Here is a 16,419-nt window from a genome sequence, read left to right on the forward strand (position 1 = left end):
GGAGTGAAACAATTGAGTGAAAAATACTTCAACCACAACACTTTTTCTCAATCCATAAGAGGGCATTTCAATTTTGATATCTTAGTGACTATATTTTCTCACAAAATCTTCAGAGATTCCAAACACTCCGAAACTGGGGACTCACCTGGATCATCTGAATCCCGAATCCGGGTTTTTATTTCTGTTAAATTGGGCTCTTGGGAGACCGAAGCCGCTGCCCCCTCTTCTGGATCCTCTACTTTAGTCACAGTAAAGTGTGGCATCGTTATAGTTCGAAATGCTTCGCTTTCTGTGTTTAAACTTCCTCGCAGTCCGCTCTGCCTGCCTGCGCTTTCCACCTTTCACACTGAGCGCAACTGCCTACGGGAGACAGTGGCTGGGAATCGGGAAGTACTTGGCGCTCACGTGACCTGCAGCCGCGAGGGAGTGAGGCTCTAGAAGACACGCCTTCCTCAGTGTTTATCATTCACTTCAGAGGATTAAGCACTCCACCCCTTACGTATTGTTATTACCCTAAAGAACCCCAAGAACTGTTCAGGCTGCTTTTCCAGAGCCGCCAAAAGCTGGAGACGGCAGAATTTATGAATTGCAGTCAACTGTGTGCTACCTACACTCGATTCTTTCACTTAAAGCACTGCCATACCTTTGTGCACATCAGGATCTCAACCTCTGCCCTCATATTTCACATGAAAGATTGGGGAACATCATTTCACAAACAAACTGTATCGACTTAGAAACAAAAGATGGACTATTTGTTGGGCTTTTGTTGTTGCTTTATTTCAAAGCTCATACAAATCATTTTTTTTCCTTCAGGGGGAAACATTCATTTAGCAAATATTTAATGACACCTACATATTTTATATATCGTTCAAGATGCTGCAATGTATACATCCAAGAAGAGATATTAACTTTCCCAAAATACAAGTTTGTTTAAAAGAGCAAACTATATTTAAAGGGAAGAGTTCAGAACTTTGTTTTGTACAGGAGGCTTAAATATGTTTAAAAGAAAAAAGAAAATCCAAAGAAATCCTTCTGAGTAAGAAGTATACAGCTCCTTCAGCATATACCTAAAATAACATACTCAATTAACTCTTGGGTCTAGTTCATCAGTTAACTGTATCAAGTTCTCAGTTGATGACTTTAACTACAGGAGTATGAGGCCAACCTCTTCACTCAGCCAGGGAAATCAGTAAATTGAGCCCTGTGTTAATTTCCATGTTGATGATGTAACATAAAGGCTTTGTTAGGAATGCCTTCCACCTGACATGTAAACTATGCTGAATTTATTTAACAGTGAAGGAATGACAGTTTGTAATCCTCAAAGAGATGCCACTTCTAAGACAAGAGGAACCCGATATTGTCAAAGACCTACTTTGTTCTCTGCATCGCACTAGAAACTTTACACCATGATTGCATTTAGCCAAGAAACTTGCCCAAAGTCACAGAGCTTGTAAATGGTGAAGCCCAACTTCAAAATCTCCAATGCCCTTGTGGTATGCAACCTGGAAAGTTTAAAAGAAAGCTCATATACATTTACCTAAATTTTATTTCCTGTGTTCCTAATAGCACTGATTTGTAATCTTGGCTGCACACTGGGATTATGTGGGGAGCTTTTAAAAATACTAATGCTGAGCTGGGTGTGGGTGCATGCCTATGATTCCAGAGACTTGGGTGACAGAAGCAGGAGGATCGCAAATTTGAGGTCAGCCTGGGCAACTTAGTAAACCCCTGTCTCAAAACAAGAATTTTAAAAAAGGATGGAGATGTAGCTTGGTGGTAGAATGCTTGCTTAGCATGTAGGAAGTCCTGGGTTCATTTCTCAGTATCACAAACAACAACAAGACAAGTGTGATGCCTGGGTTCCATCTTCCCTTCTCAGATTTTCTAACTTGTTTTGGAACACAATCTGAGTGAAAAGACTTTTTAAAAATTCCTTCAGATGGTTCTTATATGCAACCACTATAGAATTACTATCATACAGGAAAGAGGTAACTTTAAAAAAAAATTTTTTTTAGTTGTAGATGGACACAATACTTTTATTTTTAAGTGGTGCTGAGCATCAAGCCTAGTGCCTCACACTTGCGAGGAAAGTGCTCTACCACTGAACCACAACCCCAGCCCCTCAGGTAACTATTTCTATTTTTTTTTTAAGAAATTAAGTGAGGACTGGATAGTGTACTTTGGTGATTCTTCCATATTTACAACTCAGTTACTCTACTAATTTATTTGAAGGAACTTAAGAGAACAACCAAACTGTAGATGATTTCAATAGTATATTCTGGATTCCAGTTTGTTAATACTTTACAACCAACAGATATTTCCAGTTGGATCTTGCCTTTTATACTTATTTTATAAAGAGGATCAAACTGTGGCTAATCTTCTATATTTGATAGAAAACAAAGACTTGTGTTCATAAATCTGTGTATGGCTTGTGTGTATAAGTCTATATACAAATATTATTCTGTCACCCTTCCCCTCTTAAAAAAAATTCTCAAGCTAAACAACCAGGATATGACAAATTTCTGTTAATGTATTTTAGGAGTAACTTATTTACCAACTTGATGCTTGGATACCACATTGGTCAGCAATTTAATAATAGTTCTTACCAAGCACTGTAAATAAAAGTGTAAGGGCATAGAAAATTGAAGGCAAAGTTAAAGTAATATAGAAAAAGCTGGAGGTGGGAGAAGTAGTACAGAAAAAGTTGAGGTGTGTATAATATATATGGGGAGTAACTAGATAAAGGTGGCAGGATGTAAGAAATAGATATTTAAAGTACAATATTCTGTTATGATGAGATACCACTACACCCCAAAACGGTTAAACATAAATAAGGCTAACACCACCAAATATGGCAAATATATGAAACAAAATGAACTTTTGGGGAGTGTGAAACTGTTAAACCACTATGAACAAGGGTCCAACAGTTTTCCCTACAAGTCAGCAATTCCACTCCTAATTATTTACTCCTAAAAAGGAAAAGATATTCCCACAAAAGGACTTGTACAAAAATGTTCATACCAGATAAAATAAGAAAAAAAAATGTTCATATCACACTCCCAAACTAGAAACAATTCAGGTGTATATCTGTGAGAGAACAGATACACAGTGATACAAACAAAGGATTACTATTGAGCAGTAACAAGGAATGAACTACTGACAATGCAACCACAGGATGAATCTCAAAAACATGCTAAGTAAAAGAAACTTCAACCAGAAAAGTATATCATGTGTGAATCCACTGTTATGAGGTTTTGGAACAGGCCAAAGTAAACGATGATGCAAAAAATCAGGAAATGGTTGCCTCTGGGGGGATGGAGGCAGAATTTAACTGGAACCAGACATGAGAGGACCTCCTGGAGTGACAGTAAATTCTACATCTTGATAGAGTTTAGGGTTTCACAGGTGCATGCATTTGTCAAACTCAGCCATTATTCACTTAGAATTTTGCACTGCATGGTATAAGAAGTTTACCTCAAAAGAAAACAAGTTGCAAGCAAATTCTGAGTTCTAATAAATAATATGCATTTTGAAGTACTTGGGGGAAATGAACTGATACCTGCAATTTACACTGAAATACATATAATAGGATATATGGATAGATATGTGAAAGGACAAATATAATAAAATGTTAATGATCAGCCAGGCTCAGTGGTGCACGCCTGTAATCCCAGCAGCACAGTAGGCTGAGGCAGGAGTACCTCAAGTTCAAGGCCAGCCTCAGCAATTTAGCCAGACCCTGTCTTAAAATTAAAAATGGGCTGGGGATGTTGCCAAGTGATAGAGCGCCCCTAGGGTCAATCACCAGTACCAAAAAATAAATACTAAAGACAGAACTGGGTGATGAGTGTATGAATGTTCACTATAAACTTTATGTTTGAAGTCACATAAAATGTTGGAAAAAATGCAATGAACTGACTCCACTATGAAAATGAATAAGTTATAGATTGGAAGAAAATATTCACAAAACATACTTGATAACAAGAATTGTATGTAAAACATACAAAAATCCCTTATGACTTAATCATAAAAACACAAAATGGGTAATGGTTTTAAATAGACAATTGTTAAAGGAAGAGATACAAATGGCTTATAAGCACTTGAAAAGGTGCTCAACATCACTGACCACCAGGGAAATACAAATTAAAACCTACAATATAAAGACTATTGGCAAAGATGTAGAACAAACCTTATAGGGGAAATAAAATAGCAGAACCACTTTGGAAAAAATTCTCTTTTTAAAAAATAAATCTAAAACATACATCTACCCTATGACCCAGTCTTTCCTCTTGATATTTTTAACCAAGAGAAAGAAAAGCATAAGTCTACCAAAAACATTCAAACAAGTATTTATATAGCAACTTTATTTATAACAGCCCAAACAAGAAATAGCCTAAGTCTCTAACAATATAGGATAAACAACTATAGTATATTCAGACAATGGACTCAACAAACAAAAACTACAGAAACAATCAACATCATCAATGACTCTTAAAACATTATGCATTATAAATTATATATAACATTCTTCATGTGCATACTACAATGGTTAGTGGTGAAACATCCTAATGTCTCCAACTTAACTTTGAAATGCTTCAAAAATAGATTAATGGAGAGATAAATATGGAATAAAACACATAGAAAACTGTTAATTGAAGCAGATAGGAGATAAAAATTAATGAATTCACAAAACAATTCTTTCAAATTTTCTGCACATTTGAAAACTTCCATAATAAAATGTTGGAAAAAAATACTATAAAAATGAAATTCTTTGAAACCTAAAGATCTTCAGGCCTCAGTATAAAGAAAGGCACTTCAGGGTCAAATTCCATTTCACATAAAAGTTAGGAAGTTGCACAAATCTTTTCTTATACTTTGAGTTTAAAGTCTTGAAGTGAGTCATCACACAGGTTTAAAATATTTACACTGTCACATTAAAAAATAGTTTTTTTTTTTGAAATACTGGAAATTGAACCCAGTGGTACTCTATGACTGAGTCATATGCCCAACCTTTTTTATTTTTTATTCATTTATTTTGGGTACCAGGGATTGAACTCAGACACTTGGCCACTGAGCCACATCCTCAGACCTGTTTTGTATTTTATTTAGAGACAGGGTCTCACTGAGTTGCTTAGCACCTCCCCATTGCTGAGGCTGGCTTTGAACTCGCAATCCTCCTGTCTCAGCCTCCTGAGCCGCTGGGATTAAGTATGTGCCACTATGCCCAGCTACCCTTTTTATTTTAAAACAGAGTCTTGCTAAAATGCCCAGACTGGTCTTGAACCTGTGATCCTCTTGCCTCAGCCTCCTATGTAGCTGGGATTACAGGAGTGGTCCAACACAACTTATTAAATATATGGTGTTTTAAAATACTAAGGCATAAAGAAAGGCCAGAACAGGGCAAAAGGGTTTAATATATTAGACCAAATAGTATACACATTTATTTTGCTAACTAGTTTCAATAAATTTGTGATAACCAGTATTGTTTTATTCAACCCATTTAATTAAAAATAAAGACAAGTTAAATAGAGTAAAAAAGATTGAAACAAGGGTAAGTCAGTGAAAATTTATTTTCAACATAATAATTAGCTACTTTTTTTGGGGGGCGGTACTAGGGATTGAACTTTGGGGGGCCCTTAACCACTAACCATGTCCCCAACCCTTTCTACTTTTTATTTTGAGACAGGGTCTCCCTAAATTGCTGAAGTTGGCTTTCAACTTATGAGCCTCCTACCCCACCCTCCTGAACCCCTGGGATTATAAGCATGGGCCACCATGCCCAGCTCTGTTAAATTTTTACACATTGTTATTCTTTATCCTGAGAAATCACTCAGGTTCAGACCAAACCCTATGCATTTTTTCCTCTTTTTCTTGGAAACTGAGAACTATTACTATACAACTGAAAGCTAAAAAAATAATCTAGAACCATCTAATCTTTTTTTAAATTTTTAAAATTTTTTGGTTCTGTCCCTTAAACCCAGGGACACTTTACCACTGAGCTACATCCCCAGCCCTCTTTATTTTTTGACACAGGGTCTCACTAAATTGCTTAGGACCTCAGGCCTGGCCTCAAACTTGCAATCCTCTTGCTTTAGGCTCTCGACTTGCTAGGATTATAGGCATGCACCACTGCACCTGGCTAGAACCATATAATCTTATTGCTGAAATGGTTCTTAAAAATTACCCAGTAACTGGGCTGCTGATGTAGCGAAGTGGTAGAGCACTTGCCTAGCACGTGTGAGGCACTGGGTTTGATCCTCAGTACCAAATAAAAACAAATAAAGGTACTGAGTCCATCTACAACAACAAAATTTTTAAAAATTATCCAGTAACTATTCACAATGAATCCCTGATGCAAGAAAACTTCTGTAATAAGTGAGTACTAAGCAAAACACCTGGTAATAAAAGCTACATGTATTTAGAAAATATGAGTTGTGACAGACATTGTTCTGTTCATTCTTGAGAATATCCTATATGATGTTGAAGCTGGGCACAGTGGCACAAGACTTCAATCTCAGTGTCTTGGGAGGCTAAAGCAGGAGCATGGCAAATTTGAGGCCAGCCTCAGCAACTTAGCAAGACTCTGTCTCAAAAGGAAAAATAAAAAGTGCTGGGAATGTAGCTTAGTGGTTAAGTGCCTCTGGGTTTTCAATCCCTGGTACCAAAACAAACAAACAAAACAAAAAAGGGGGGGGGGGTCTAATGGTAAAAATTTTGTTAATATGTAATAGCATTCATTATAAAAATAAACATGGAATTAAATTTTACCAAAGGTACCAGGATATTATTTTAAAAATGGACAAGTATATAAAACCAGGACTATAAGTACAATACACTATAAGCAAAGAAAGAAAAATAAGGAAAAAAAAAGATTTACAGATATTTGGGTCAAAACATAACTCCTCATTAACTTTAGGACAGAAACAACATAACTAAATCACTAGTTGTCCTTGTAACTCAGTACTAATACTCTGCCCTAGGCATCTGCACATCATTTGTATAAATGACAACGAAATATACATCTTTAGCCAGATTTCTTTTGAGAAACAAAGAACCAGAGTTTACCAGGGAACATGTCAGCATCTTTTCCTTTAAATTTTTCCTCTAATGCTTCGAATGCCAGGCAAAATAATAGCAAACATGTCCTCAGAGTATAAAAATTACATTTTTTTTCTTAGAATGGCTTTTTATTTTTTAATTCATTTTTTTAAAAAAATAAATGACAGTGGAATGCGTTACAATTCATATTACACATATAAAGCACAATTTTTCATATCTCTGGTTGTATATAAAAATTGTATTTGTTTTAATGCTGCTTCTCTGCTATACAACTGTAGTTGAATAACTGAGTTCAATAAGATTAACCACTAAGAAAAAACATACTATTAGAATCACACTTGCCCAGTCTCAAATCATTACTCTTTGATATATTACTTGTATAACCTTGGGCAGGTTACTTAACTATTGACTGTTTTCTCCTGGATAGAAAAATTTCAACTTAGTATAGAAAATAATGACTTGTAGGGCTGGGGGCATAGCCTGGTGGCAAAGCACTTGCCCAGTATGTGTGAGGTCCCAGGTGTAAACCAGCAGTGCAAAAACAAACAAAATAAGATACTGACTTGCATTCAAGTGGACAAGTATCAAAATTGATGATTTTTCAAGATGGGGGAAAAAATTAACTTCCTCTACTAGGGAGGAATTATTTTTTTAAAATTTCCTACTGATTCTTAAAATTTTTATTTGGAATGTAGCACACTGCTAAACTAGGAAAAAATTTATCAACCCAGCGTAATCTTTTGAATGTTTCCTAGTATAATTAGCTAAATCGTGAAAATAAGTATTATTTTTGTCTGGAAAAAAAAAGGAACTCAAAAGAATGTAGCACAAAGGTGTAGCACTTGCCTAATAATATGTGTGAAGCCTTAGGATCAATGCCTGGTACCGGAAAAAAAAAAAAAAGAAAAAAAGTTTAAATATGGCTAATGCAAATGAGCTCAAAATAAAATAAAGGGAAATTTTAAATTGGATTCAATTTCTCATAGCTCCTCAAAGTGAAAATGTACAAACGTATTCAAGAGTTTTTACTTATTATTTGGGCATGTGCACCTGTAATCCCAGTAAGTCCAGTTGATGCAGAAGGATCAAGTTCAAGGTCAACTTCAACAACTTAGTGAGGCTCTATCTTAACACTTAAATGTTGATATAGGGATGTAGCTTAGTGGTTAGTTGCCCCTGGGTTCAACACCCAGTACCAAAAAAAAAAAAAAAAAAAAAAAAACAAAACAGAGAGAGAGGAAGAGGAAAGAGAGGGGGAGAGAGTTTTTACTTATTAGTGTTTTTTCTCTTTTTCATAAACTAGTAATATGAATAATGAGTAGTCTTACCTCAGAGTGAAAATAGACCTGTCAAAATGGGAGACACTCAAGTACCATTTAGCCAAAAACTAAAGGTACATACCAAAACTTAACAAAAACTGCCACTGCAAAACTTAACAAAAACTGCCGAGTATGAATGCTATCAGCTGAATTTCTCAAGGCCAGGAGAAACAACAAGGAACTAAAGGCAGTGATGCACACAGGTAATCCCAGGGACTCTGGAGGTTGTGAGGCAGGAGGATTATAAATTTGAGGCCAGCCTCAGCAATTTAGCAAGGACCTAGATAACTCAGTGAGACCCTGTCTCAAAATAAAAAGTAAAAAGGGCTGGGGACTTAGTTCAGTGGTAGAGTGCTTTTGGTTCAATCTCCTGTACCAAAACCAAACCAAACCAAATAAAAACCTAACAACAATGACAAAAAAACAGTAACCAGGATTAGCAATGCAGTAATAAAAATGCAAACCAAAAGCTGCCACTGATTAACAAGGAAACTGAAGACTGAAACCAGCTAGCTCTGGGCTAAAATGACAGGAATATTTAAATAAGGGAGGGGGGCTAAATTAGGACTGAAACTTAAATATACCTACCATATATTAATACATTTTTTGCTTTGTTTCTATGCTTTTCAACTACAAAAGCTTCCATCTTTAGTTAAGATGTCTATGGTAACAACACTTCAGGTTTTACATAGCTTCTCAAACTAACTTATTTAGATTATTGACGTGCTTCTGAAATCCTGTTAACTGTAGGTTTTTCCACTAATTTGAGTAATTTAAAAAAAATTCTTCAGCTGAGTGTGACAGCACATTCCTTTAAACCCAGCAACTTAGGAGGCTGAAGCAAGAGGATCACAAATTTCAGGCCAGCATGGGCGATTTAGCAAGATACTGTCTCAAAAAAGCTCGGTAGTTCAACCCAGTGCCGCCTTGCCCCCATAAATAAATAAGAAATAAATTCTTGGGCTGGGGATGTGGCTCAAGCGGTAGCGCACTCGCCTGGCATGCCTGAGGCGCTGGGTTGGATCCTCAGCACCACATACAAATAAAATGAAGATGTTGTGTCCGCCGAAAACTGAAAAATAAATGTTAAAAACTTCTCTCTCTTAAAAAAAAAAAAAGAAAAGAAAGAAAAAGAAATTCTTCAAAAGTAAAATGTGGGTTTGTGGGTTTGGGGATGTCTCAGTGGTAGTACTGCTTTTCTAGCATGCCTGAGACCATAGATTTTATCCCCAGCTCTCTAGCTCTGTCAAAATAAATAAAAATAAATTAAAAAATAGTAAAATGTACCTGAGTGTGTACACCTTAGAGCTGAGCAAATATTAAAATATTTTCTTTTAATCAACCATTGAACTTCTGCAGTTAGCCAAAGTGCTGTGTTTATATATCTGTATGTGCTGTACATTTTACAATTTTGTGTTCATACCTTCAAATGTAATTGCTGAGATTCTACAAAACACACCTAAGTACTAAAAGTTTTTGTTTTTGTTTTGTCTTTTTGGTACCAGAGATTGAACCCAGGGGTACTTAACCACTGAGCTACATCCCCAGCCTGTTTTTTATGTATTTTATTTAGAGAAAGTGTTTCAATGTGTTGCTTAGGGTAGCTTTGAACTTGGGATTCTCCTGCCTCAGCCTCCTGATCCATTGGGATCACAGGTGTGCAGCATCGTACCTGCCTTAATAAAATTTTAATAGAGATTATATTCTTTTTCCATTTATATTTATAAAATGTAATTAAAATGATATTTTTAACATTCACAAAACAAAATGCTTTCATAATTCCTACAATATAGTTCTCCAAACTTTCAAACCTACTGTAAGAAACACAAATTACCAAAGACTTAAACACATATAATTTGCATTATTCTTAAACAATAAGCCCACCAGATACAGTTGTGCACAAAGGCAGTGGCCAAAAGGGAGGAAGACTGAAATTCAGCTTGCCCTTTTCCAGTGAAGCAATGAGCTTAAAGTTCTTGGCAATCCAGAGGTATTTTATTAGGCCCAAAGGGCAAAAGGAGAAACAGACAGGATGCAAAAGTTTAGAGCAAAATATTCTCCTCATAGAGCTGGGGATATAGCTCAGTTGGAAGACTGCTTGCCTTTCATGTGCAAGGCCCTGGGTTCAATCCCTAGTACCACACACAAAAAAAATAATAATAATATTGTCTTCATAGATCATGACAAGTTGCCTTAAACTTCAGCATCAGAAGCATTCCCCTTGGAGTCAGGCATGGTGGCACCTGCCTGAAATTCCAGCAACTTGAGAAACCGAGGCAGGAGGATGGTAAATTCAAAGCCAGTTTCAGCAGTTTAGCAATTGCAAGCCTCAGCCTTTGGAGTGGCTGGGATTACAGGTATGTACATGATGCCTGGCCTTAAAGTTTTTATTATAGACATTTTCAAACAAAATAAAAATTGAGAAAATAGAAAAAGCTTTTACTCCATTTCAACAAATTATAAACATTCGCTCATCTTATTTTGTCTGTCTATCCCCAACTTTTTTGAGGGGATGGGAAGTAAGGGAGCCAGAGGAAAGGCAGGAGTATATTTTATTTCACATGTAAAGACTTAATATGTATCTGTACAGGTGAGGGCTTTACATTACCACAATGTCATAAACCTAAGAAAATGAACAATAATTCCTTTTTTTTTTGAGAGAGAGTGAGAGAGAGAGGGAGAGAGAGAATTTTTAATATTTATTTTTTTTAGTTATCAGCGGACACAACACCTTTGTATGTGGTGCTGAGGATCAAACCCGGGCCACACGCATGCCAGGCGAGCGTGCTACCGCTTGAGCCACATCCCCAGCCCCACAATAATTCCTTAATATTATTTAATACCATGTATATATTTACACTTCTTAAACTCAAATGTCTTTTTTTTTTTTTTTTTTTTTTTGAGTATCAGGTATTGAACTCAGGGGCACTCAACCACTGAGCCACATCTCTAGCCCTATTCTGTATTTTATTTGGAGGTAGGATTTCACTGAGTTGCTTGGCGCCTTGCTACTCACGATCCTCCTGCCTCAGCCTCCTGAGCTATGGGATCATAGGCATGCACTACTGTGCCTGACTCCAAAAATGTCTTTTTAAAGTTGTTGTCCATTCACACAAGGATCCAAAATAAATCCGCACACTGCATTTGGTTGATGGCCTCTTTTTATCTGTAACAGTATTCTCTCCCTTCTCATCACATCTTCCACCCCATGCCACTTACTTGTTGAAAAATCTAGTTAATTTAATAAAATCTCCCAATTTCTGCATTTGGTTGATTGATTCCTGAGGTGTAAAGTAGTATTAGTATATTATAAATTTCTTTTGGGAGTAATCTGTACCCAATTTAACTTTACAATCAGTCAATTCATCAATTATAGTCCGTCCATCCCCTCCCTGTGGGCTGTCTTGAGAACTCCGTTGACTTCCTGGTATGGGATCAATGTATTAACAAGGACATTCTTGCCTGGTGGCACATTCCTGTAATCCCAGAGGCTCAGGGGGCTGAGGCAAGAGTTCACAAATTTGAAGCCAGCCTCAGCAATTTAGTGAGGCTCTAAGCATCTTTGTGAAACCCTGTCTCGAAAATAAAAAGAGCTGGGGATGTGGTTCAGTGGTTAAGCACCCTTGGGTTCAATCCCTGGTACCAAAAAAAAAAAAAAAAAAAAACAAAAACCAACAACAAAAAAAGCCCCCACAAACCCAAAGAAGACATTTTTTGTTTTCATTTTTTGCAGTACTGGAGATTGAACTTGGGTGCTTTTATCACTGAGCTACATCCCTAGCCCTTCTTATTTATGGCCCCCCCAATCTGTTGAGATTGGCCTCAAACTTTTGATCCTCCTGCCTCTCAGCCTTACAAACCCTTGGGATTACAGTCATGCATCACTGTGCCCAGCACAGACAGACATTCTTTAAGCAAAAAGAGGCACTATGCATGTTATATGCCATATGGATATGTCACAATGAAACCTCTTGATTTGTACAATTAATTTGTGCCAATAATTACAATTGCAAAATCTTTGTAAAAATAAAAAAGTATAATCACTGGCTATCGAGTATAGAGAAGAGTAAGAGGGCTGGGGATGTGGTTCAAGCGGTAGCGCGCTTGCCTGGCATGCGTGTGGCCCGGGTTCGATCCTCAGCACCACATACAAAGATGTTGTGTCCGCCGAAAACTAAAAAATGAATATTAAAAAAAAATCTCTCTCTGTATCTCTCTCTCTCTCTCCCTCTCTTTAAAAAAAAAGAGTAAGAAAAAATTTGTGGAATATAACTAAAATGTTTTGGATAAATGATACTGAAAAACTCCCCCTACCCTTATTTTTAAATCAGAGGATGCTATCAGTTAAGCTAAGGTACCAAATAAATGTGTTTTTATAAAGCTATATATCTTATACAATGTAACAGTTCAATATTAGAGAGCCAAAACATAAATAGCATTAAAAATACAATATAAAAAGTATGTTTAAGAAAAGCATAGTGGTCACCAGTTATTGGCAATATAAAATATTCACTTATTTTGGTTTGGGACAAAAAAAATACTAAAAACTTAGAAGTTCATTTGAAAAGTATATTTTATAAAAGTGCTTGGTATTTTGAGATCATGTTCTTATGAAAAGCAAAATACATAGCTTTCCAACTTTCTTAGTCAAACAATCTGCTTTAACTCTAGCACAAGAGGGTAAGACTTACTGATAACATTATAGAATAAGTAGATCAACAGAACAGGCTAAACTTTCAAGTGTAACGTCATGGCTATGAGGGCAGATATTCTATTAAGACCTACCTACATTTAAAGAAAAAAGCCTGCTGTAAACTAACCAATGGGGGAATTTCTGCTCATCCTTCAAAGTCCAACTCAACTGGAAAAGTTTTTCCTATGCATGTAGCATTAATCACTCTTCCATTTTAAGCTGTGGACAACACTGACTTCTTTCAATTCATTTGAAGAGATTAAAAAAAAAAAACTGATGAGGGCTGGGGTCGTGGCTCAATGGCAGAGTGCTTGCCTCATAAGTATGAGGCACTGGGTTTGATCCTCAGCACCACATAAAGAATAAATAAATAAAATAAAGGTATTGTGTCCATCTACAACTAAAAAAATATTTAAAAAAAACTGATGAAAGTCAATCAGAATCTATGAGGATGGCACCAGAATAGAGGGTTTTTTTTAAAAAGCTCTCTAGAAGCCAGGTGTAGTATGGGTATACTTCTGTAACCACAGCTACTCAAGAGGCTGAGGCAGTAAGATTGCGAATTTGAGGCCAGCCTCAGCAACTTAGTGAGACCCTGGATCAAAAAATAAAAGAGGGGGGCTGGGGATGTGGCTCAAGCGGTAGCGCGCTCGCCTAGCGTGCGTGCGGCCGGGGTTCGATCCTCAGCACCACATACAAAAACGAAGATGTTGTGTCCGTCGAGAACTAAGAAAAAATAAATATTAAAATTCTCTCTCTCTCTGTCCCCCTCTCTCTCACTCTCTCTTTAAAAAAAAATAAATAAATAAAATAAAAGAGGGGCTGGGGTGGTGGCTCAGTGGCAGAGTGCTCGCCTAGCATGCATGAGGCACTGGGTTCAATCCTTGGTGCCACATAAAAACAAACTAATGTATCCACCTAAAACTAACGATAAATAAATATTTAAAAAATAAAAAATAAAAGAAACAGATTATTCCACCTGGATCTGGTGGCACATGCCTGTAATCCCAGCATCTTAGGAGGCTGAGGCAGGAAGATCACAAGTTCAAATTCAGCCTCGGCAACTTATTGAGGCCCTAAGCAACTCAGTGAGACTCAGTGAGTTGAATACAAAAAGGGCTGGAGATGTGACTCAGTGGTTGAGTGCCCCTGAGTTCAATGCCTGGCACTGCCCCCAAAAAAGATTATTCCAATAAAAAGCTCTCTACATTATTTCTATATACAGCCTGATGAAACATCTACTCTGCTGTCATACACACCTTTAATTTGCCTTTAACACAGTGTATTTTTGTCTCTTTTTTGTTTGGAAGCTCCTCAACTCAACATTTACTGAATATAAATTATGCGGGGCACCACACATTATACTAGGTGCAAATAAATAACTCTGTGTCCCTGTCCTTAAAACCTTACAGTTTGGTTGAGAAAGATAATCTGACAATAATAACAACAAAGTGAAGTGATATAGGTACTATAGTGTCTCAGGAACACTAAGACTCAATTTATTCTTTCTGGGTATGGTATTGAATCAGAACTTATAGAAGCGACTTACAGAAATATTTTTGCATCTCTAAAATCCCTCAAAAATACTTGGTAAGGACCATCTGCAAAGGTGGCATATTTAGATCTCCTTGACTCACCTGGCTTTTATTTCTATCCATTTCAAGACTCTACTCCCAAGTCTGCTTACTAGATCATGTTAACATAGGAAATGTTCTACCTCAAACTGTTCACTCTAATATTCAACCCATGACCACAATATTTAATCTTTTTACATTTTTCACCATAATTTTACCTCATCAAATCCTCCACTTTATCTCAGTTCATTTTCATTTATTGTATTTTTGCATATTTCCATTGTTGTAATTATCCAGCATTCATTATTATATAAAAATGTGTCTGCTTTTTCTATTAGATATAACTTTCTTTAGAACAGATAATAGATTTTCTTTCTCAGTCCTGCATCCTTAACATCCAGCACAGTGCCTGACCCAGAAATACTCAATAAATGTTTAGTGAAGGAATAGAGTGTTCTGGCTATTTTTGCCACTACATTATGAGCTCCCCAAGACAGAAACTGTATTACCTGCATACTACCTATAATTCACACCAGAGTGCCTCACACATATCAAAAGCTCAGGTAGTATTTATTGAATTAGGGCCTTTATAAGGTTTTAAATGTTCCCTGATTTTCAGTATTATTACTTTAACAATAATTTAAGTTAACCACATAGTTATTAAGCAAATGTAAAAAGTTTATCACAAGAGATAGAAAGGCAAAATAATTTATGAAAGAGCACTATGTAAAGTCAGGAGGTCTGGGGCTGAAGGTGTAGCTTAGTGGTAGAGTGCTTGCTTAGCATCCATGAGGTGCTGGGTTCCATTCCCAGCAAAACACACATGCAGTCGGGAGGCCTGTACTTCAACTTTAACTTTGCTACGAACCATGTGATCTTCAAACAACCATCTCTGAAAGTCTTAATTTTCTTCTATATTAAAAAAAAGGGTTGATCAGAATTAAGAGTCTAGATCATCATCTCCAACTTGCTAAAAAAACCTGTTATACAAGTAAAATATACAATATAAAAATTGAACCAGGCTAGGCACAGTGGTACACACCTGTAATTCCTAAGACTCAGGAGGCTGAGGCAGGAGGATCACAAATTTAAAACCAGCTCAGTAACTTAGTGAGACCCTAAGCAACTTTGTGAAACCCTGTCTCAAAAACAAAAAATAAAAAAGGGCTGGGGATGTGATTCAGTTGTTAAGTGCCTGTGGGTTCAATCTCTGGTACAAAAAAAAAATTGAGCTGGGTGTGGTGCCACAGACCTATAATCCCAGCAATTTGGGAGGCAGTGGCCGGAGGATAAGTTCAAAGCCAGCCTCAGCAACTTAGCGAGACCCTAAGTAATGTAGTGAGACTCTGTCTCAAAATAAAGATAATAAATAAAAAAGGGCTGGTGGCTCAGTGGTTAAGTGCACCAGGGTTTAATTCCTGGTGTGTACACACACAGGCACATATAAAAATTGTACATGCCTTTGTGAATTGTTTAGGTAAAAAAAAAAAAAATCCCACTTTCAACTCTGTTTTCATAACTCATTTCCCAGAGAATCCACTCTCAAGTGTATCTCTAAGGCATTCTTTATGCATAAGCTAATGCAGTACTGCATCAAGATTCTTGATTATACCAAGTGGACAAGTCTATAAACTCTCATAGAAACTTGCCAAAATGAAAGAAAAACTATAAATTCTTTGATTATCTATTCAGAAGGACAAGAGTAGAAAAACTAAAACAAAGTATTTAAAATTTTATGTGTCACACTGTATTTATGTAATATGTAAGTAAAAGG

The 16,419-nt window shown here is 36.6% G+C and overlaps 1 protein-coding gene across 3 annotated transcripts in view; it reads right to left on the reverse strand.

Moving 5' to 3' along the window:
* SLC12A6 (solute carrier family 12 member 6) overlaps positions 1–16,419 on the reverse strand; it is a 98,094-nt gene that overhangs the window by 77,375 nt on the left and 4,300 nt on the right. Inside the window, exon 1 of one of the 3 annotated variants that reach the window (XM_081288850.1) lies at positions 146–328. The exons of the other annotated variants lie outside the window; for them this stretch is intronic. Coding sequence (XP_081144976.1) covers positions 146–263 — 118 coding nt within the window. The 5' untranslated portion in view covers positions 264–328. Of the gene's footprint in view, positions 1–145; positions 329–16,419 lie in introns of those variants that run through there. 3 annotated transcript variants of the gene reach the window in all.

Source organism: Spermophilus citellus (genome assembly GCF_964194105.1).
Source record: "Spermophilus citellus genome assembly, chromosome: 4".
Taxonomy (NCBI): domain Eukaryota; kingdom Metazoa; phylum Chordata; class Mammalia; order Rodentia; family Sciuridae; genus Spermophilus; species Spermophilus citellus.